Below are 24,411 nucleotides of genomic sequence, written 5' to 3' on the forward strand. Positions count from 1 at the left end.
AAATCAAAGTTCAAACTATTGAGTTCTTTGTCACAACTTGCTATTAATCAAAATTTAATTTCACGATTACAAAAATAGTAGAAACAAAGTCATTAGACCCTAAGAAGAATCAACCACCCCATTTTGGCGAATAGTATAAGGGGAGGGGGGGGGAGAGTATGCTTCCTTTACTTCCTTACTTTTCTAAGAACCCACAAACATAAATCCAAAATAAAGCAGTTCATTCAAAAAAATACATTTATTTCGATCTAGAAAAGAAAACCCGGTGATCATCAACATGAAATAAAAATAATGAATATTTATGATAAAGTCAGGATCATTTTATTGGTATGATCTCATATGAGATCCCTATAAATAATCTTAACAAAATTCAACCTGTATGAAAATAATAAAAATATCATGTGTTAATTGATGACATTACATATCTTATTTCCAGACCATGTTTACACAGTAAAATCTTGTCTGACCCCTAACTGCTTAATTTGGTTGATGAGATATCTACCCCTTGCCATTATGGCCTAAGTGTATGGTGACTCTTTCAACTATATTAAATCTTAGAGTTAATATCCTATCAATCTGTATAGCTTTACCCAATTGAATAGGTCTCGAATTATGCGCACCGTCTCCACTCATAGTTAATATGGCAGCCCATATGCAAATGGCCATGATATGTAGTTCATTCGACAAAGTACTTTACCTCTTTTTTTTAGTTTTGTCATCGATAAAATCTACTAATCGAGCAGTCATAATAAGTAAGGTGAATGGACGAAAATAACTTACCAAGCCTCTCCCGCTAGCAATCCTAACTAATTTACCGTATCCATTATTTACTTATTTAAGTTGTCAAATTTTCAGACCTAACAAATACGTGAAATCACTTGGCATTTCATTTGATGGAAGGAAGCAGACAACATCAAACCTGTAAGCTTGTTAGAGCTGCAAAGTATCCACGAACATCACTATTGGCGTACCCCCATCCTTCGAGATTTGCAATGGATAAAAATTTTCCTGCCCGCCCTGCTAGCATTCTGAAAGATAAATACGACAGTGAAAGAGTTGCTACCTAAATTTGAGACCTAATCCAACCACATTATCTTCATAGCACAATTTCTTGAATAATTCTAAAACATCACTAACCCATTTCCTTTTTGTAGCGGTGATAATCATCCTTTAAAAAATATTTGATTAAGCTGATAGAACTACAAATAATTTACAGTGTGGGAGTTACCAATGCCATAAGAATGTGTGAGTTACCAGGCACATATTTGTTCAACAGTGTACACTTTAAGACCTTCAAAGCAAAGGAACAAACTTTAAGCTGAATGCAAGTTACATGGAATGTTAACCGAATCTAAGTCTTAATGTTTGATATATTAAAGCCACATTATGTGCATGCTTAAGCATTACCACAAATACCCCTTAGTACTGTAATTTCTTAGTTCATTATGAAAACAAAATTCCCAGAGAATCTAGTGGTACATACATTTAAACTCCCCTAGCTTGGTGCGCTTATGCCTCCCACCATAGACAACAACAATGGGACGCCTCTTCTTGTCCCTCTTATTATGGCTAGTTCTCTTGGAATCTTCGACTTATATGGAGCCATCTATCACAAATGCTTTCTTCAAGTTGAGGTACTTGAGGAATTTTTTAAAAGCCTTGACATTGTCATGATTTGCGATCCCGTAGAAATCTCTAGATCATGATTGAAATCATCCACTTCCTACACACCATAATTCACATAGAAAGAAGTATATCAACAATGTGGGCAATCAATATACATCTAAATTCACTTCCTAACTATACTATCAGTTTTGAATAACAAAAACATCATCATGGGGACAATCAAAGTTAGAGGGACAAACTGCATGGACAATCCGATAAAACTGAAATAACTTGAATATCAACATAGCATTTCCAATTCGTGCATAAGAAAATGAGAATTGATAAAGAAACAGTCTCATTATTAAGTAAATTAATGTTGTTTTTCTTTTCTATATCATTCTGATATATAGTTCTTTCGGTTCTAATAACTAAAGCAGAAATTGGCTATTAAAACAAAGAAATAACACATCTCACTTGGAAACAAAACCAAAAAAAAAAAGAAGCAATCCCAGCACCGACAAAGACCAAATCATATAAACAGTTGACAAAGCCAATTATGAAAGCCATAACCAAAACACTACTCTCGCCTTGCAAACTTAGAACTGTACTTGAATAAGAAAAAACAAACAAACAGGGGAGAAATAAAAAATGGCAAAAAAAAAAACACAGATGTTTGGTGGAAGAAGCAGAAAGAATAAGAGATGAAATAACCCCTAGGAAATATTGTCATTACTCATGGAAGGAAAAAAACAACTTTTAATTACTGAATTGATGCCTTTTATGTGCAATTCAGGATACTTCAACATTCTTTGCATGTTAAAGGATAACATGACAGAATTATCATAATAAACGAATAGCAATTGTAAAACTTGTAACTCAACAAACTACTAAAATTCAGTAATTAACTAAACATTTACCTTGAATAACTTCAAAACCAATATCAATCAATCCTTGTAACTATAAACTGCTCAGAAGTACCTGCAAAGGAAATACCATAGACTTAAATTAATGAAACTATGAAACAGAACATGTAAAAGTTTTACCCTTGCCAAACTCATAAAAAAACAATCACGTATCATCCAAAACGAAGCTAGAAAATTGACATGCATTAATCTTAATTATATTGAATACACCCAAAACTTAATAACAAAATGATAACTAAGCTGAAAGAACTACCTCTGGAACAATTTGAGCTGCTTTAAAAGGACATGAACACCTATTACTGAAATGAAAATACTGGAATAAATAATTTTAATCTATAGCTACATAATTCAATCTGCAAGCCAAAAAAAGAGAATTCAATCTACACCCCATAAATGCAGGACAATTATACCACCATATAAACCCAACAACTCTTCTTATGCTGATCTGCCAAAAATTATGATTATTTAAAAAATAAATTAAGATAAGCCTAACTTGAAGTGCTTGATTTTCCTCTTCTTTGGCTGCTACTTTGGGAAAATAATCAAATTTCCTGTCAAATTGAAAGATTAGTTAAGGCATGAAATAACCAATAATGAGGGAAAATTCCAACTGTGTATCTGAAACGATATGGAATAGCAAATTCCAATCAAGCGCAAATGTATCATGAATAAACCAATGAAAACGAATGAGCATCAATAGAATTTGATCATACCATCCCATCGCTATTACTTCAATATCTGTTTAACTAATTCAATTTTAGTTCATTGCTATATGGGTCTGTTCATTATCCCTCAAGTGATATACATATTGCAATGAATAATGGTTAAAGTTAGAGTCCACATAAGTTAGATTATCAAATATCAATATTTCTTATATAAGCATTGAAATTTAAAAATAAAGGTTACTGGGACTGGTAAAGGCCCGCATGGCCTAGGCTTTAAAAAAATAAAGGTTCTTAAAAGTTTGAACAAAACACATAAGAGTCATGGAAAAATAGTTATGAAACCTTGAAACTAAAGCAATGCCAAATTTGGATAGATGTACAAAAGGACCATAAGAAAAACTTTTATTTATCACCAAGATCTACCAAAAGTGTAACACATGAAAGCTTTCAAAAGTTCAGAATTGCTGGCAAGAAAAATCGAACCAATAAAAGGACAGTAATGAGGTCAATTCCCAATGTACAATATGTAACAGTTCTTTAATAGATAGGCAGCAAATGAAGCAGACAAATATATTTCCTTGTTACCGCTCACGTACTTTAAAAATATTTTGATCACTTGGTAACTACAAACACTAAACATTTATATTTCCTTTAATTATATTGATAGGAGGATCATAAAGTAATGAAGTAAAAATTTCAATCGACATTGACGGAGATTTGCAATGTCGCAGAGGAAAATATTGCCTATAGCTTAGTAGTTCTTTTCAGTTTGTAGCCTGGTGTTCATTTAAAAATGAAACTAATTATGCAGTTACTTATTTAATCAATGACTATGACTATGGCATAGAATGACGTCCAGTATCACACACAACATGATAGAATAGCAATCTAAGCTCATCTGATACTCAATCATATACATACATATACTAAAAGCTCTTATTATGCTATAACCAATGCCACCATCAAAACCATTGAAACGAAACGACCCAGAAGAAGAAGAAGACAGTAGGAACAAAAGGAAGAGAATAATTTGAAGAAAAAAAAAAGCTTTCAAGAACACAGAAACTAATGACTAAATTGAAGGAAACCACTAACAATTACTCTCAGCAAGAAAGAAGGCATGCAACATAAAAAACCCATGACCAAAACTGAAATCAAACAAAACCCCACAAAAAAAAAACGAATTCCTTCGTCACATACCATTTAGCAGAGCAGTGACGATGATTTTCTTTGGAAACGGCGTCCTTTATTTGACAATGACCACTTATCGAGTTACAAAGGAAGAACACGAAAGTCGCAAATGAAATCAAAGAAAACTCATCCCTAACTCAATGAATTTCTATCTTTCTCAAGAGACCACCTATTCCATGATCCAATTATGTTCGTCTGAAGGCAGAGCATATGAGAGCAAGAAAACAGAGAGAGACAGGAGCTGAGTGAACAGAAGCAGAGGTGGGCTGGTCATCGTTCTCCTGCGTTTGAAGAAATTAAGGAAAATAATATACCCAAATGTTACTAAGTAGTAAATTATGAGTTAAAATTGAGGAAAAAAGCCAATTTCATCCCGAAGTGTTGTAAATCTTTTGAATGAAAAGAAAACCACATGCCGCCTCTACCCTTTCCTAACAAAATTTCTCCACCAGACCAGAAAAATTTAAAACTATCACAAACACATTCACACATATAATCCGAAAGGCAATAAAACCAAAATTGATTGCATGCAAAATAGACTAAACCACCACCCAACAATTTAATGATATTAAAATATGGTCTTTTTATCTGAATCCGAGAACAATATGAAAAACAATCAATCACATAACCACAACCAACACCCCCATAACTCGATTGATATAAGATAACCCAATCATTTGACTTTGTTTTTATAACTGTATGCTCATGATAAAGTAAAACTAAAAACCTTGATAACAATGAAAGAAGAAACATATTTACAATTCACAAAAATCAACCAAATTCGACAACCAATAACTACCAAGAGATACAGAAGAATCCATATAACAACCAAGAGATACAGAATAACCCATATGATGATGGAAGAAGACATTCGCAAATTCAGTAATAACTATATGTAAAGAATTTAAAATTTTCTAGATGGTTAACCTACACTTTCTTCAGATAGTCTCTTGCTTCTGCTCTTTGCAAAACCAAATTCTCAATTGATCAATGAACAAAATAAAATAAAAAAGCAAAATCAGAACAAAAGCCAGCAAGAGACAGATTACCCAGACTTTGAAGACCTTATCTTTGTTCTTTTCGCTTCTGCTTCCGAATTCTCAGAGATAGCCAAAATCTTGTGACTGAACAAAACATTCAGCAAAAATATAGAGATCATCAGATGAAAACCTAGAAGAAGAGCTCAAAATGGAATTCGAATCTAACTCACCACTTTGATCACTGTCGATCAAAAATAACTGTCCCAAGCCATTTATTTTCATTTTCGGAGAGAAGCGCAGAGGGAGAAAAAGATGGAGAGAAGGGGGCAGCGTCAATCTCGACCAGTCGAGCTCCTATATAGCTGCCTCGCTAGTTGCATGGTAAACAACTTAATCAGACACGCGGTAGCAGCCGGGCTCGCCAGACAGCAACACAGGGCATTGGAACAAATAAATAGAAAACTATGGGCAAAAGGGTCCGTAAACGGAAAATTAAGGGCAAAAATATATTTTCCTCCGTGGAATGAACAGTGCAGGAAGTGTTGTGCTTTAGTATATAGAATTTGCACGCTTCAATTTGCACCCATGTTGTGTTCTCATCCTGTTAACCTGCTACATGCACCCTTATGATTGGCCACTGTCCTTAATTATATTCCTTGCATTATGCATCTTGATGTAAAGACCAAAACAGAGAATAAGATGAATAGAACAACCAATGCAGCCATGCAGGGTATTAATATGAGTTCTTATAATCAAGTCAATATTGAAGGTGCATCATGCATGAACTCAAAACTCGGAATCTGTGAGTTACCAAATTCTCGGATTTTTTTATATGATGCATTTAATATCATCATCACACATGCTCAGTGCCAAGAGTTAAGACCAATGCAGGAAAACAGTAAAAGGAATTAGAAAACCTAAGCCAGAGAGTAATATTCGATATTCATGCCTCCTTCAATCTGAGACAGAGTGGACTTTGCTAATTGTTACATGCATCGAGTGTTACCATATCCGATTAGTACTCGACTTCATCGCATCCTCAGATCCTCTCCTATAAATTCAGTTCAATGCTAAGTTGTCACCCAATTGCAACAAAGAATTCTTCTATTGTGCTGTGATGGACAACTATATCCTCTTTCTGTTGTTGTGTCCATATTTGCTGATTACAAGTGAACTTTGTTTGGGTAATGACGAAGAGAGATGAGTGCTTCTCACCTTCACACACGGACACACCATCTTACTGATCCTTCTGGCAGGCTTTCTTCTTGGTCAGGCCGCAATTGCTGTCAGTGGAGTGGTCTCTCATGCAACAACCACACTGGCCACATTGTAAAGATGGATCTCCGGAGTCCATATCCGTACACATTTTATGATATCGAGTGGGATGCGGCGGAGTACAAACACTCATTCTTGAGTGGTAAGATAAATCCTTCTTTTCTTGGCTTAAAGCATTTATATTACTTGGACCTAAGCTGGAATAATTTTCAAGGGATTCAAATTCCCAAGTTCTTGGGGAAGCTAATGAGCTTGAGGTATCTCAATCTCTCCTATGCTGCATTTTCTAGAGAGATTCCCCATTTTCTTGGTAACCTCTCGAACTTGAACTATCTTGCCCTTGACTATAGCCGTCACAGCAACGGTCTTGAAGAAATCCCTTCTTCCAAAAGCTTGAATTGGCTTTCTCATCTCTCTTCCCTGATATACCTTAATCTTGGAGGAGTTAACCTTGGCAGGGTAGGATTGAATTGGTTACATTCTGTCAGCATGCTTCCTTCACTACTAGAGTTGCATTTACCTGCATGTGGCATTAATCCCAACCAGCTTCCTCTCTCTTTACTTGCCTTAACTTTACATCCCTTTCAGTTCTTGATTTGTCTGAAAATTATTTCAATTCCATTCCCAGATGGTTTTGTGATCTTACCACTCTAAAAACACTAGATCTACACTACAATTTTTTCAGTGGTCCCATTCCTGATGAATTTGCTTACTTCAAAAATCTTGAGCACCTTGATTTATCTGGTAGTCGACTTGAAGGTCAAATTCCCAAACTCATAGGGAACTTTTGTACCCTAAGGACATTAAATCTTGCTGAAAATCTGTTTGAGAAGGAAGGCATACTAGATGTCTTTGAATGGTCTCACAGACTGTCTAAATACCAAGCTAGAGCTACTAGATTTGTTCTACAATGTAGGGGAAAGCCAACTGCCTGCCTCCATAGGAAAGTTACACAAACTGCAATATCTCAACATTGGCCGCAACTTCTTTTCGGGGCCAATTCCAGAATCTATTGGAAATTTATCATCCTTGAAAGAACTAAACCTCCTTGAGAATTCTCTGAGTGGATCCATTCCTAAAAGTGTGGGACAACTTTCTCAACTAGTTCTGTTAGACATGTCTCATAACCTTTGGGAAGGCATCCTAACAGAATTGCATTTCATAAACCTCACAAAATTAGTATCTTTTGCGGTAGGCACAGACAAGTCGCCTAAACGCTTTGTTCTTTTCCTTTTTTCTTCTGTTTTCTTTCCGGCCGTCGTCCTCTCGTGCTCATCGCCGCACTCCGGCGTCTCTCGACGTTGCCGTCAATCTTCCGCTGCTCCTCACAAGTCGCTGCCCTCCGCACTCCGACGCTCATCGATCCGCAGTCAACCCGATATTGCCATTCCGCTGCTGCTGCTGCCCCCAACGTCGTCGTTCCGCCGCTGCTGCTTCCCCGACGTCGCCATTCGACCGCGCCGCCCCTTCCACAAATTTCTCGGATCAAATTGGGTTTGAGAATTTTTTTTCAGAGGTTTGGGAATTCTATCGGAACCTCAACCTAAATACCACCCGGGTCAAATTTCAACCTGACCCAGCCCATAAACATTTCGACCCGGCCCGACCATATCCGACCCGGAAAGATTTGACCCGGATTCGATCCGACCTGGACAGATTTGACCCGTCAACTCAACCTGACCCGGTAAACCTAACCCGACCCGGTCAATTCAACCCGACCCGGTCCGGCTAGCTTCAGTCAATGTATACTCACCGACAGTGCAAGTGCACCGGCGACAGATTGTTCTCCATCAGTGTATACTCACCGACAGTGCAAGTGCTCCGTTGACAAATTGTTCTCCATTTCTTGTATTTTTTACGGTCTAATCCCTGATTTTTACATTGTTTCCTTTTCAATGGGTTCTGGACACGAAGCGGAGGGTTCTCAGCTTCCTGATGTTCCGACCTTTGAAGTATATGTCAAAGGTTCTGACAGTGGTTCATTTGGAGGCGTCAAACTCAACGGAACCAATTTCCGTAAATGGAAACGACTTATGGCTGCTCACCTTCGAAGCATGCACAAGATGGGACATGTCACCGGCGTCACTAAGGCTCCTAGTCTTGAGGATATTGTTGCCTACAATAAATGGGACGACGATGATGGTCTTGTTATGTCTGTCTTGTGGAAAGCTATGAATGATGAGATAGTTGATCTGGTGGAGGCATGTACAACTGCGCAGGCAATATAGGAGACACTGGCCGGCTTATATACTAATGATTCTGATTTCATACAGGTTCATGAGTTAATGTGCACAACTTTGACAATACATTAGGATGGGCAACCGGTGGCGCACTATTTCACCAAACTAAAGAATATTTGGGTTGAGATTGATGTGAAACGTCCTTGCATGATAAAAAATCAAGAGGATATTGTTTGGTACCAAAAGGAGAAGGAGCTTGAACGAGTTCACCATTTCCTAAAGGGTCTTGATGCAAAGCATACCAGTGCAAAAGGCGAATTACTCCGAATGACCGAACCACCTAGCCTACTCATCGCTTTCACCTATATCCGAAAGGATGAGTCTCACCAGGAGAGTATTCTTCAGGCACCGGCTGTCGTTTCCAGTCTCACTGTTCATGCTCGATCTCCGGCACCACCCCTTCCACAAGCACCTTCTGCTCCCCTTCACCGACGAGGACCACCACCAGGCTTCGGGAATCATCCTCGTCCTCCTTGCTCTTATTGCCATGATACTAACCATGCTCGTGCGACCTGCTGGCAATTATATCGACACCTTAGGCTTAAGAGGCCTAGTTATCTTCCCCGGGCTAAAGCAGCTCTGATACCAACTTGAATGAGGTAATTATACTGCTTGATATTGATGAATATGATCTGATACAAGTCTAGCTATTTATAGGAATTGATTTGAACATTAGCACTATCATTAATGATGAATCCTAGTTGTTCTACCAGTATGAGTAACATGTTTATTGCTTTACACAACTCACACACATCTCACTTATGCTAACAAATTCCTTCATCCTTGCGAAATTGCACCGAGTTGTGAACAATTGATCTCGGAGGCAACATATTTTCTGGAAATCTACCTACATGGATATGATCCATGGTGTCACTGCATGTACTACAGTTGCGTTCGAATTCTTGAGTGGTCACATTCCCCAGCACCTGTGCAATCTTTACGATCTCAATGTTCGGGACCTTGCTTACAACAACTTTTCAGGTACCATTCCAAAGTGTTTTAAACATATGACTTCTTTGGGAGGTAAGGAGTCTAGTCTTTGGTTTCTAGTCTTCTGTAATCTAATTTGGTTTATTTGAATCACTAGGAATCTTGTGCGTTTCGAATGTAAGATTTTTAATGTGTTGGAAGCCCAATGCCATCTTTTGAAATTGTTAAGAGAGTCTGCTATGCACTTCTTTCATCCTTACAAGAAGCATCACGATATGTATATTTTCTCTATTCTTGGTATCTTACAATTGTCTGCCAATACTACCAGCTTCATCACGTCCTTTAATTTAAGGGTTTATTGGCTGAATGTTTGCTATTTGCTAGAGATTTTTATATCTATGGTTTTACATGGGTGGGTGTACACATGCCAGATTAAGCTTTTGTTTATCCTCTTTGTTAGAGTTTATCAGACATAGGAGGTTAGGTTCTTTTATCCTCCTCATTTATTAAATAAATAAATAAAAGGAGTCCAGTCCTTGGTCTTTCTTCGAATATATTGAGCAAACAACAATAGTGGCAAAAGGAAGAGAACTTGAATATGGTAGTCTCAATGTAGATTTGGTGAAAAGCATTGATCTTTCTTCAAACAACTTGGAAGATGAAGAAGAGATAAGCAGTCATTGATTTGGGTACCTTGAACTAGCCGAGGAATCATTTACATGGAGAGATTCCCTCAACCATTGGAAACTTGAGTTCGTTAGAATCACTTGATCTCTCACACAATCACCTCTTTGGAGATATTCCTCAAAGCTTGTCTTCCTTGAGCTCCTTGTCTCACTTGGCCGGACTTGTCTTATAACAACTTTTCTGGAAGAATTCCTTCAGGCAATCAACTCCAAACACTGGACAATTCATCCTATGACGGCAATCCATCTGTAACGACCCCAAAATTTCGAGCTTAAAAACTCAAAATTCTAAAGTCGTTAAACACCAAATAATCTCAAATAAATCGAAATCATTAAAGCGTAACAGCGGATCTCATCTGAGTTTAAAATATAACTCAGTCAAGCCGATTATTACAAACCCAAATGATAATTCAACATATAACAAATGGAATTGTATAATCCTCACAACACACTCACAAATAAAATCACACCAAATCACACACACAATCCACGCTGAAACCTCACCACGACTGGATGCGATCGACTTCGAGTCTTCGGGTCGTCACTCAATCACCACTACTCAGCACCTGCGGAAGTATCCCCTACACCATTGAATTTGGTGCACCGGGATTGCAACACAAACCCGGTAAGCTTTACAGCTCGTATGAGTAAAATATTAAAATAACTCTCGACTCATAAAAGACACAACTCCACATCAACACAGTAAAATGGAAACCATGAGAAAACGAGCAACCCATCTGGTTACTCTAATACTTTCACAAAATGGTAACTAATGAGCGCTGGTACACGTCCGTTACCCCTCACTTAGTATACCGCTGATGTTGGGTAACCACCCGCCACCCAACATCCAAAACAAGCTGAGTACCCATGATCAGATAACCACCCGTTACCTCATGCAGTACTATGGCAGACAGACTAGAGCTCTAACTGTATCGTAACCTTCGCCCGGCCAAAGGCTAGGTTCCGACTTGCCTCACATGTACAATAATCTCACATCATATTGTACCACACATCACGTCCGAAGACAAATCACAATATTTCACATTTTCCGTGATAAATCATGTACAATAATCACACATCATATTGTACGTTTTAAAACTTTCACGATATATCCACAATAAAAATCATAACAGTATATTATATAGCAAACTATATATATTCGTACTTATTTACCATTTATACAATATATACATAGTCCACTATATCCTATACATGTCATATTTCATAAACACCTGAAAATTACGTACGATAATCTCACATCATATCGTACCATTTAAATCACACACATGCACAATTTTTCTGTCACCGAAATGACTATTTTTAATGAATTAATAACAGTACGTAATTTAATGAACTATATATATATATATATGTACTTATTACCATTATACTGTATATATGTAGTCCACAAAATTATATACATGTTGTAATTCATCTGATAAACACACTTGTAAAAATGTTGAATCACCACGAAGGTAGATTCGTAATTCAGTGAGATTTTACTCACCTTATTGACTTGAGCGTAATTCCACAATTCGCGATGCTAATTCCTTTCCTCGATTTAACGATCACCTTAAAAGAATAAGAAAAGAATTTAGAATTGTTTCGTAAACCTTTAAATGCCAAAACAGTAATATACGGTTACTGTTCAGCAATTTTGGTTTATACGAAGTTACTGTTCACTGTTCACTATTCACGGTTACTGTACAATACTCAATTAATACGTATTTCTGTACGTATAAATATTATATACGTATTTCTGTACGTATAAATATTATATACGTATTTTTGTACGTATAGATATTAAATATGTACTTCTGTACGTATAAATATTAATACGTACTTCTGTACGTATAACTATTAATACGTATTTCTGTACGTATAAATATTAATACGTATTTCTGTACGTATAAACATTAATACGTATTTATGTACGTATAAATATTAAATACGTATTTCTGTACGTATAAATATTATATACGTATTTCTGTACGTATAAATATTAGATACGTATTTCTGTACGTATAAATATTATATACGTATTTCTGTACGTATAAATATTAATACGTATTTTGTACGTATACGTACGATTTAAATGTAAATACAACTCAGTAAATAAAATTTACTAAATTACCCTTTTACAATTTACTTTTTACATTTACCGAAAGTAATTTATAATTACATTTACCGAAGGTAAAATTTAATTACATTTACCGCAGTAAATAAAAATTACATTTACTTTTACCGTACACAATAAATTACAAAAATACCCTTCTGTCAAAACTTGTCCCACCGCCGCACGTGGCGGCGCGTGTGGCACACGCGCCACCTCCGGCGGGCTGCGCGTGGGCCCCACGCGCCGAGGCTAACCACGGCGCGTATCACGCCACCGCCGGCCCGAAACCCATCCTCTCCTCCTCCTCTTTCTCTCTATGGTCGCAGACCACCCCTAGGCTGCCCCATTCCCCTTCACGCGCCGCCTCTAGGCGGCGGTGACCCTCTCCCCCATTCCACCACAAACTCCCTCAAATCAAATCAAAAACCAAACAAAATCATCACCACAACCATATTCCATCATCCCTTACCTCGATCGAGCCGTGGGGAGCGCCGGAGTAGCTTGGCAGCGGCGGAGGAAATCTGCAGAAGGTTCGGTAGTGGCTCACTGCTTCACGACGACGAGGTATGGCTTCATTGGCTCGGGGTCCGACGCGGAGGTCCTTGCGGTGTCGTGTGAAGCGGCGGTGAGGACCACGGAGGGCTGGGGTGGTAGATCGGCGAGAGGAAATTCGAAGGGGGAGAAGGAGAGTCGGGCCGAGAGAGAGAGAGAGAGAGAGAGAGAGAGAGAGAGAGAGTGAGCGGCGGAAAATGAAGGGTTTCCTGTTATGGAAACCCTAGAAAGAAAACCATTCCTTTTTATACTAGTTTCCAAATCGGAAACTAACTTCCGACGTGAATAACTTTTACGTACGATGTCCGTTTCGAACGCGTCACATACCCCCGAACTCGTATCGATGAGCTCTACAACTTTCATGAAGGAAGTTTTCGCAACCGATCGACGGAATAAAAGTCGATAATTACGTTCGGAAACGTAACGTTTTTCTTAATAAACGTTCCGAAAACGTTTCCGTTTTTCGTTTCGAAACATCGCAAACAATCACATTCATTGAAACTAAAATTCAAGTCTTTATAGAACTCAAATTAACTCAAATAATGTATTTGAAATTTAGGGTTATTACACCATCATTGTGCGGCTTTCCTCTTTCAACCAAGTGCCCGGAGACGACAAACCTACTAGCAGTGGAAACCTTCCTGTAGAAGACAATGATGAAGATGGCAATGTAAAAGCTTGGTCTCTACGTTAGCGCTGTGCTTGGCTTTATCACAGGCTTCTGGGGTGGGGTGTCTGTGGCACATTACTTCTGAAGAAATCGTGGAGGTATGCCTATTTTCGCTTCTTTGACAACATCAAAGAAAGATAACAGTGGCAGTTGTAGTGAAATTAGCTCGTCTCCATACAAACATTTGATCGGAAAAGGAACATGAATTAATCGGGTAAAATCGATTTTTTTTTTGTCTTTGCTTTGTATTCCATCTTTAGTAAAATGTTTCAATAAGAATATCACATGGCAACTTGAAATAATTCAATATCATTTTCATGTGGGATGTGATATTTAATTCGATACCAGGTTAATAATTACACTAAGTGAGGCTTACATAAAAATTATGTAAATCTCTAAGCTTCACAATGCATTTTTTTTCTGGACAAACTGATGGTGTTGAAAGCTAATGTACTTTGGGTAGTTTAGTGTATATTACTCATTTACCCACACACCTGCCTCTTTCAAAGCAAAGAAGACATGGTTTTCTGAATTTGAAGATTTTTTTTGAATGCAATGCATCTATCTGGCAGAATTAAAATGGTACTATAGTAACTCTACCTCTTCACGTTTTAAAATTATAATTCTAACCTTGGAGTTCAGAGCTTCCTTCTACGATTAACCTCTCGCACGCACAATCATGGTCATACGGTATGCTCATTTCTAACTCTGTCCTTGTTTATTGTTGTTTTCAACTGTCTTAATATTGGTTCGATCAGTTTGTGAATTGTGATCAAGTTGGCCTCTTTTGTATATCTGATGTAAATTTTGAGGTAGCTGAACATGTAATGAAGCGAGGGAGCAGTTATACAACTTATTCTGATGACCAAGAACACAAGGGTGACTGTTTTCGTTGTTGGGGTTCTGTATGTTTGAATGAAAGTAGATTTCCAAGTGATTTTTTATGATAAGATTAAGGGTTATGTTCTGCTCTGTCCTATACTAAATACTGAAGGTAAATAGGCAACGGAAACAAAGGGAGACAGAGATAGTTCCCTGCATTGAAAGTTTGAAACTATACCAGAAGTGTGTTAATTTAAAGTATAAAACAATATAGAATTTGTTTCTTATTTAAGTTCTGAGTGATTTACTTGGAATTGCAGATATACCATATTCCACCATTGAAAAATAGTCTGCTGCAGGAGTTTCGAATTTCGGAGCTGAAGGTAAATAACAGAATGAATAACCAATCATGATTATTTAATATCATTTTCTTCCTGATATGGCTTAATTTGGAAGGTGCTTTATGCATGATTGGCAAAACTTGCGCATCGATTTCTATGTTACAATATAATATCGCCATTACACATGCTCAATATCAAGAGTCAAGACCAAGAAAACAAGAAAATGAATAGAAAATCTGAAATATGCCTCCTCCACACCTGATACAGAGTGGACTTTTGCAAACTTTTAACATGCCTTGTAGAACAAAATAATATCCAACTTAGTACTCAACTTTATACCATTCTTCCTATAAATTCAGTTCAATGCTAAGTTGGATCCAGTTGCAACAAAGAAATCCTCTTTTGCACTGTAATGGGCAACCACAGCCTCTTTCTGTTGTTGTGTACATATTTGCTGATTACTAGTGAACTTTGTTTGGGTGATGAACTTGCAGGCGGTGTGAAATGCATTGACGAAGAGAGAAAAGTGCTTCTCACCTTTAAACACCATCTAACTGATCCTTCTGGCAGGCTTTCTTCTTGGTCCGGCCGCAATTGCTGTCAATGGAATGGTCTTTCATGCGACAACCGCACTGGCCACATTGTAAAGATGGATCTCCGGAATCCATATCCACACACAGTTTATGATGAAGAATGGGATTACACGGATTACCAACAGTCTTGCGTGAGCGGTAAGATAAATCCTTCTTTACTTAACTTGAGGCATTTATATTACTTAGACCTAAGCTGGAATGATTTTCAAGGGATTCGCATTCCCAACTTCTTGGGGCAGCTTACGAGATTGAGGTATCTCAATCTCTCCTATGCTGCATTTTCTGGAGAAATTCCTCATTTTCTTGGTAACCTCTCAAACTTGAACTATCTTTCCCTTGACTATAGCGATCGCAGCAACGACCTTGAAGGTACCCCGTCCTCCAAAAGCTTGAAATGGCTTTCTCATCTCTCTTCCCTGAAGTACCTCAATCTCGGAGGAGTTAATCTTCGCAGGGCAGGTCTGAGCTGGTTACATTCTGTCAACATGCTTCCCTCACTATTAGAGTTGCATTTATCTGCATGTAGCATTACTTCAGACCAGCTTCCACTCTCTTTACCGACTGTTAACTTCACTTCCCTTTCAGTCCTTGATATGTCTGGAAATCTTTTCAATTCTTCAATTCCCAGCTGGGTTTCTAATCTTACCCGTCTAAGGACACTAGATCTACAGCACAGTTCTTTCTATGGTTCCATTCCGGATGATTTTGCTAGCCTCAAGATACTTGAACACCTTGATTTATCTGAAAATGAACTTGAAGGTCGAATTACGAACTTTTGTACCTTAAAGACATTAAATCTTGCTTCAAACTGGTTCACAATGGAAGGTATAGAAGATGTTTTGAATGGTCTCACAGACTGCTCAAATACCAGACTGGAAGAACTAGTTTTAGCTGATAATTATTTGGAAGGCGAATTGCCTGCCTCCATAGGAAAGTTACACAAATTGCAATATCTCCACTTTGGCCGCAACTCCTTTTTGGGATCAATTCCAGAGTCTATTGGAAACTTATCATCCTTGAAAATACTGATCCTCTTTGAGAATAGTATGACTGGATCCATTCCTGAAATCTTGGGACAACTGTCTCAGCTAGTTCACTTCGACCTGTCTAATAATTTTTGGGAAGGCACCTTAGTAGAATCCCATTTCGAAAATCTCACAAATTTAGAATCCTTCACAATAGGCACAGACAGGACTAGGCCTCTCATTTTCAATGTGACTAATTATGACTCACTTCCTCATTTCAAGCTCCAGGCTATTCGCATTGTGAACTGTTTAGTCAATGATGCATTTGGCGTGTGGCTTGAATCACAAACTGGATTGTTAGATGTCATCCTTAGTGGTACTGGAATTTCGGGCATACCAGAGGAATGGCTGTTGAAGATATCATCCCAAGTAGAGGTTTTGATTTTCTCCAACAATCACCTCGAAGGAAAGCTTCCATTTCGATCCAAGTTTTCAAAAATGTACATATTAGATTTGAGCGGCAATCGATTTTCAGGGTCTATTCCCTTAAATCTTGGACAACTTATGCCAGATTTAATTGAGTTGATCCTGTCTGATAATCATTTGGATGGCATCATTCCACCTTCTATATGTGGAATTCAGTTTCTAAGGATCCTTTCTCTAAGAAACAACCAGCTATCTGGAAAGTTTCCTCGAGCATGGAGTTTGTGGAGCGAAATTCAACTTGTGGATGTCTCAAAGAACAATCTCTCTGGTGGTATTCCCAGTTCAATAGGTATCCCAAGCAGTCTTGTTATACTGAAGATGAACAACAATAATTTCGGTGGCAAAATTCCTTCTTCCTTAAAAAATTGCTCCATGTTGAGTAGGATTGATCTCGGAGGCAATAAATTTTCTGGAAAGCTACCTTCATGGATAGGATCAAAGGTGACATTGCGTATATTACAGTTGCGCTCAAACTCATTGTTTGGTCACATTCCCCAGCACCTGTGCAATCTTTTGAATCTCAATGTCCTGGACCTTGCTGACAACAACTTTTCAGGTACCATTCCAAAGTGTTTGAATAAGCTGACTTCTTTGAGCACTGGAGAGTCCAGTGAATGGACTGTCTACAGTTATGCTGAGAAAACGACATTAGTGTCGAAAGGAAGAGAACTAGAATATGGTGCTGCCGGTCTATTTTTGGTGAAAAGCATTGATCTTTCCTCAAATATTTTGGTAGGTGAGATTCCTGGAGAAATAAGCAGTCTCGTTGAACTGCAAACCTTGAACTTGTCGAGGAATCATTTACATGGAACGATTCCGTCAAGCATTGGAAACTTGAGTTCGTTAGAATCACTTGATCTCTCACACAATCACCTTGATGCAGAGATTCCTCAGAGCTTGTCTTCCTTGAGCTCCTTGTCTCACTTGGACTTGTCTTATAACAACTTTTCTGGAAGAATTCCTTCAGGCAGTCAGCTCCAGACACTGGACAATTCATCCTATGAGGGAAATCCATCATTGTGCGGCTTTCCTCTTTCAACCAAGTGCCCCGGAGACGACAAACCTACTAGCAGTGGAAACCTTCCTGTAGAAGACAATGATGAAGATGACAATGGAAAGCTTGGTCTCTACGTTAGCGCTGTGCTTGGCTTTATCATAGGCTTCTGGGGAGTCTGTGGCACATTACTTGTGAAGAAATCGTGGAGGTATGCTTATTTTCGGTTCTTTGACAACCTCAAAGAAAAGATAGCAGTGGCAGTTGCAGTGAAAGTAGCTCGTCTCCGAAGGAACATGTGATCGGAAAAGAAGCAAAAACTAATCGATGAGTTCTACTTTTGTTATCTATGTACAATGCAATTGCTTTCTATGCTCCGTATTCCTTCTTTGCGTACATTATGTCCCGATGAGAGTATCACATGGCAAGTTTAAATAAAAATGATTTGTTCTCTTCGTTCCAGCAGTAAGAATAATATTAGTGCTTACATCTATACCATTTGAATATCATAGTAGGTGCTGCAGATTTTTATTCAAGTTCTCTCAGCTTGTATATTGGCACGATATATTGTTTTTAGTTTGAGCATAAGCTCTTGGAACATGATTGACAGACAGGTCACAGAGACCCGCACATTCTTGACTGAAGATTTCGAGCTCTCTCTCTCTCTCTCTCTCTCTCTTGTTATTTTTTCCATTGAAAAAGAGTGAAAGTTTGAACAGCAACACTCTTCCTTTTCCCACTGATTTTGACTAACTCTAAAATCAATTCAAGTTTGACGTCTGTTTATAAAATCATTTTTTGTGATTACTGTATCCGTTTAATAAATAGTTTCCGTTTGCTTTTTTTTGATATGGACGTGCTGGTCATGTCCTTAAAATTTTGAAGTATCGAAAACTTATATTAGATTTCGACTTGACATGATTGAACGCTATAATTTCTTCGATTATTTCATGAAAGCAACAAAGTAATTAGAAATTTTATATATAAAACCACTTGTATCATATTAGTCATTTATATTTTGAGCCACCACATATTTGTTATAGATAATGTTCGTAGCACGGAGGACTCCCTAAGTAAATAAAACTCATGTGCTGTGATAACATTTCTACCATTGTTTGCATCACCTCACTGACCTGATCCGTAAACCAAAAACAATTGTTAGTTTTTTTTAGCGTCTAAAAAAAGAAGAAGACATTGATAAAAAAAAAAGAAGAAGAAGAAGAAGACAACCTTAAGTTGGCTGTAGGTTGCAGATTAAACAGACCAAAACTGTTTTTCAAAAGACATAAAATTTGAAGAGTCAGATTAGCAAGGGAGTTCATATCCTAGTAAAACTCGAAGTCCCGATTCGCGAAGAGAAACCACCTGTCCCAAGCCCCTGTTCTACTTTTCTTCCGTACAATATTCCTTCACACACACAGAGACTGGAAAAACAGAGAAGACGAAGAATAAGAAGAAGTTGAACCTCTTTGCTCTCTCTGTTCTCTCTGTTTGCAATTTTGAAGATGGAGGACCAGAAGAAGAAGAAGCAGAGTAGTGAGGAGGATCGACCTGTGAGAGTTTATGCAGATGGGATATATGATCTCTTTCACTTCGGCCATGCCCGTTCTCTCGAGCAAGCCAAGAAATCGTAACCCTCTCTCTCTCTTTCTCTGTTCCTCCCAGTTAGTTCTATTTTTCTGTTAATTAGTTGGAGTGGGTTTTCGTTATTTTTGGTTAAATTTGTTGTTTTCGTTCTTGAAAGTCAAGCAATTTCCTTTTTGGGTTTAACCTTTATAGTTAACTTCTGGTTAATGAGGTCTTGAATGGGATGATTTTGTAGTGGAATTGGAATTTTGGGCCAAAAAAAAAGACTTTCTTTTTGTAGTTTCTGCTATTTATGCTCAGATTACTTGGTAGTGAATATCAGTTATTTGGATGTTATTGTATGGCTTCGTGTTTTTCTTGGGGTCATGGCTTCGATGGAGTTTGATTCAGCTTTGGAGGTGTTTGGTTTTTGATGAACTTCAGGTTCCCAAATACATACCTGCTTGTTGGCTGCTGCAATGATGAAGTTACCCACACTTACAAGGGCAAAACTGTTATGACCGACAAGGAGCGCTATGAATCACTCCGACACTGCAAGTTAGTTTTTTGCTACTTTATGTGATTTAGAACACTTTTTTGAAGCACTTCTGCTGTTAGGCTTAAGCTTGTGTTGCATCTAATGAACAAAGTTTAGTAAGTAGAAATTAGCTTTCCTTTTAATGCATTCTGAAGTTTCACCATCTTGCTTTATATTTAGCTATTTATGGTTAATGAAGTTGAATAAGAAATATATCCACGTTTAGCTCATGGGCAGGTCATGTTACTGAATGATTGTTTTTGCATCTGCACATCACAGCTATCTTGCATATTCCTGCTGTTTTTCCTAAAGCCATGTTGCTATCCTGCGTCTACTGTTTTTTCTAAAGCATTTTCTTGTAATGTGTCTAATACAGATGGGTGGATGAAGTTATCCCTGATGCGCCATGGGTCCTCACGCAAGAGTTTCTTGACAAACATCAGATCGACTATGTTGCCCATGATTCTCTTCCGTAAGTAAATAATCCCAAAGAAATTGCTCTCATTGAACCTGGTTGAGTTCTGCAAAATGTTTGGCCGACTTTTGGGGGTAAAATGGAGCATCATAGACATGAGTAGAGAGGCATCTGAGTTTTGTGTTGACTATGCTTATATAATGAAATCTTAGGGAGTACGATGTATTGTTTGCTTATGAACTCAGAGATGTAAGTTATGTGGGGAGACCTGCTTCTGTGTGTTTAGTTCACAGATATTGATCATTGCTTGACTTCTTCTGTATTTTTGAATGTTGTTTGATTTATGATTGTCTTCGTGTAACATGATATGTGGTTTTCAGGTGTCAGATATTTCTTTCCAATATGTTAATTTTATTTTGTCTTATGGTGGTCATACATAACATTTATTGTTATTCTGAAATGTAGCTACGCTGATACAAGTGGGGCTGGAAAGGATGTCTATGAATTTGTAAGTCATACTGATGGCAATAACACAAGTTGTTGGCCTACCTGTATTTCTCTTTTGTATATCTAATTTGTTATGTTCCCTGTAGGTCACAACATTTTATTGTTGAAGGGACTAGATTTGGGATTCTATAGGCCATGATGTAGCTACTTTTCTTGCCTTTAGATTCTTGTATCCATTTCTGCATCTGATGAACTTCTTTACAGGTTAAGTCTGTAGGAAAGTTTAAGGAAACAAAACGAACTGATGGTATCTCTACATCTGATATCATAATGAGGATTGTCAAAGATTACAACCAGTATGTCATGCGTAATTTGGACCGTGGTTACTCAAGAAAGGATCTAGGTGTTAGCTATGTGAGGGTATGTTCCTGTTTACATCTTATGTTCCAGTAATCATTCTTTTGTTCTACTCGATAAGGGATCCAACGTATGTCTTTCTTCTTTCTTACCCTTAGGAAAAGCGGCTGAGAGTGAATATGGGACTGAAAAAGCTACGTGAGAGGGTGAAAGAGCACCAAGAGAAAGTTGGAGAGAAGGTTTTATTCCATTATGCTCAATTAGTTTTGCTTTATTTTTATGTTTCAGTCAGGTTTGTGTGTAGACATGTTAACAACTAAAAAAGAATTTTGTAAATCTTCATCATATTACTAGATGATTACATGAACACCTTGCCGATTATGTTCCTTTTCTACTAGTAATATGATTGTTTGTGAGTGTATAGCATTTCACCTGTTGATTTATAGTTCACTGTCGATGTAGTATTTCAAAGTGCTCATTTTTTTCCAGCTTTTGTCAAAAGGATGACTAGTAGAAAATTGATTTTCCTTTTCCTTGATGGTGATTTTGCAGATACAAATTGTAGCCAAAATGGATCGTAATGAATGGGTGGAGAATGCTGACCGATTAGTTGCTGGATTTCTTGAGATGTTTGAAGAAGGTTTCCATAAAATGGTCAGACTTCTTGCTCTCTTAAATGATTCATTTACATTGCTACTAGCAGTTGTATGTACCAAGCTGATATAGGGAAAAATTTATCATTATTTTTGACCAGGGAACTGTTATAAGGGACCGAATTCAAGAGGGAATTAGGAAGCAACAATTAAAAAGGCTTTTATATGATGAAGACGATGATGATGAGATATACGGTGATGAATATGAAGAAGAAAACTTATGATGAGGACGAAAATTAACTAAGTTATTGTTCAAGTTGTCCTCTGATTGGCTGATATACCTGGCCAAGAAACAGCTTTCTTTAGCTTCAATCTCTACACAATTATTAGAAAATTCTATAATTTCTGTTTGATGTAATTAGCACATAATGCACATTTGTATGGCGTGGGCATTTACTGATCTATATGGGCATTGTACGAAGAACTTTACTGAAATGGATGTCCATTTCAAGATTTATGTAAAGGTCCAAGAAGCAGTTGGTGATTTTTGTCCAATTTTTCTCATCGTCTTATGAGGCCAAGAAGTGTCGGAACATGAAAGGGCTTTGTGCAGTTCCCACAAAAACCAGATGCAAGTGTACTAGGAGGAAGCTCAGACAAACATTTTCAACTCTTTTCATTATGATTGAGCATAATGTGATCCCTCTCACCAGATTATTCACATGGAGGAATTAGTAGTGCGGTTTTTGTCCTTGAGGGACCGTACGGGAAGTTAGTGCTCGAGGTTTCCAACTTTCCATGACGATAATTCTAAAACAGTGTAGATTCTCTTTTCCGCAGGGCAATATATCATTCTTTTTTTGAAATGGTAAAATTGTATCGCAAGAACAAGGGTCATAAGACATCTTACATTATCATACCCTCATCGTTAACACATAAGTACAAGAACCAATACCCTCATTGTTAACACATAAACTCATTATAGAGCCTCGGACTACAAGCAAGAAACGGTTTCAGATGTTCCATTATTTCATAAGGTTCATCATTAGTAAGAAGAAAGAGCAGCCACAGTTTCAAATGTTTCATTATTTAAGATCACTCTTCATAATAAAATATTACTCAAACATATATACTATTACAGGATATTACTACTAATACTACATGGGTGCAGGCTGCAAAAATACTCATTCTAAACTCGACGAGGAAGGATATTAGAGTGGCTACGAATCTGAAATAGAGAATAGAAAGTACATATTCGATAAAAACGAAATAATACTAATCGATTAGACCTCTACTAAATCTGAGCTCTAGCTAGGTTGTGACAATCTCAGAAAGAGAAAGCATGGAATCACTGGAAGACTTGAGCCGGTGCCGGCAAGTAGGGCAAGAAGAGTGAGACTGCAGCCACTTGTCAATGCAGGCAACATGGAACCGATGGTTGCATTTCGGCAGCGTTCGAATCTTGTCCCCATCGGAGAAGTCTACGAGACAAATAGCACAGCCTGGAGATGCTGATGCTGATGGAGAAGGGCTTGATGAGTTCGAGTAAGTTGAAGTTGGCAGAGCCACCATTTCCTTTTTCTTTAGACCTGAGTTGAGCCTACGTGAAACCACCCATTGGACTGGTTCGGTTATGGAGCGATTTGCGCACTGAAAAACGCATTGCAGCATGGAGTTTAGGCCGAGGGCACAAACAAAAGCGCAGAAAATGGCTGCCAAAATGATCATAGCATTGAGATCATGATCATGAATGGGTTGATTTATAGCTTGATCATGAGGGTTTTGGTGAGTTAGTAGTACTGTTCTAATTGAAGTGGGACTAGGACTAGGACTGAGAGTTGGAGTTGGAGTTGGAGGGGATGATTGAGCCATACTGGATATGGTGGAGATGTTTGCAAGTGGTGGGGATTGAAGCTAGAGAAATATGGTGTTTAATATAGTGGAGAAGAGAGCTAGGCCTGAACATGATAAGAACAAAGTTGATAGTACAGCTGAAATGAAAGGGAAAAGAGCGAGTTGCTAGACTCAATTATGGAGTATGTAAGAGTAAACCTGAGATGAGGAAAATGGTGCGGGATGGGATATGCTTACTTGACATCCACTGTCTCTTCTTCCCTATCTTTTTTGGTGAAAGTGTATTCCGATCACTCTCTTCTTCCCTTTAGTTCTGTTTATGCGCTTCACGATATATGGAAAAGTATGTTTCTCTCTGCAAAAGAAAGGCTACAAATATCTATTGGTTGTTTCCATCAACTTGCATTACAAGATCGAAGTTTATTCGGCCAGATTCTTACGTGGGGCAAACGTACCACGCATCTTATAGCTGGATTATGTCAATTAGTTCATTGCATGGCTTTGTAAGTATTTCATTTTGATAAAATACGGATAATTTTAGAAAATTATTTTAAATTTTGTGAGTTTATGCGCTACAAAGTTACATTTGTTATATGTATGGGGAGGG

General features: G+C 37.8%; 3 protein-coding genes and 1 pseudogene across 9 annotated transcripts; 3 read left to right on the forward strand and 1 right to left on the reverse strand.

Annotated features, from left to right (window-relative positions):
• Window positions 1-6,481: 6,481 nt before the first annotated feature.
• On the forward strand, window positions 6,482-8,139 carry LOC126786925 (receptor-like protein EIX1; annotated as a pseudogene).
• Window positions 8,140-14,462: 6,323 nt separating this feature from the next.
• LOC126789509 (receptor-like protein EIX2) lies at window positions 14,463-18,490 on the forward strand. Of its 7 annotated transcripts, none has more exons than XM_050515676.1 (3): window positions 14,463-14,523; window positions 14,976-15,038; window positions 15,491-18,490. In XM_050515676.1, the coding sequence occupies exon 3, from the start codon at window positions 15,646-15,648 to the stop codon at window positions 18,334-18,336; it is 2,691 nt and encodes an 896-aa protein (XP_050371633.1). In that variant the 5' UTR covers window positions 14,463-14,523; window positions 14,976-15,038; window positions 15,491-15,645; the 3' UTR covers window positions 18,337-18,490. The 7 variants fall into 7 exon arrangements, with proteins under 7 accessions (XP_050371633.1, XP_050371635.1, XP_050371630.1 ...); XM_050515678.1 differs by having other exon boundaries at window positions 15,567-18,490; XM_050515679.1 differs by having other exon boundaries at window positions 14,469-15,038; window positions 15,491-15,727; window positions 15,936-18,490.
• Window positions 18,491-19,311: 821 nt separating this feature from the next.
• Window positions 19,312-22,505, forward strand: LOC126789528 (choline-phosphate cytidylyltransferase 1-like). Its single transcript, XM_050515715.1, is given in 9 exon segments — window positions 19,312-19,664; window positions 20,045-20,158; window positions 20,515-20,610; window positions 21,019-21,061; window positions 21,265-21,420; window positions 21,516-21,596; window positions 21,910-22,011; window positions 22,112-22,228; window positions 22,230-22,505. Coding segments are annotated over 9 exon segments (855 nt in total). The 5' UTR covers window positions 19,312-19,539; the 3' UTR covers window positions 22,251-22,505.
• Window positions 22,506-23,069: 564 nt separating this feature from the next.
• On the reverse strand, window positions 23,070-23,944 carry LOC126789535 (RING-H2 finger protein ATL74-like). Its single transcript, XM_050515725.1, has one exon. The coding sequence runs from the start codon at window positions 23,820-23,822 to the stop codon at window positions 23,262-23,264; it is 561 nt and encodes a 186-aa protein (XP_050371682.1). The 5' UTR covers window positions 23,823-23,944; the 3' UTR covers window positions 23,070-23,261.
• Window positions 23,945-24,411: the final 467 nt, after the last annotated feature.

The sequence above is a fragment of the Argentina anserina genome, chromosome 3, assembly GCF_933775445.1.
Source record: "Argentina anserina chromosome 3, drPotAnse1.1, whole genome shotgun sequence".
Taxonomy (NCBI): Eukaryota; Viridiplantae; Streptophyta; class Magnoliopsida; order Rosales; family Rosaceae; genus Argentina; species Argentina anserina.

Excerpts from the sequence above, each read along its gene's own strand:
- LOC126789535 (XM_050515725.1), bottom strand. The coding sequence starts at position 23,822 with ATGGCTCAATCATCCCCTCCAACTCCAACTCCAACTCTCAGTCCTAGT.
- LOC126789509 (XM_050515673.1), top strand. The coding sequence starts at position 15,409 with ATGGGCAACCACAGCCTCTTTCTGTTGTTGTGTACATATTTGCTGATT.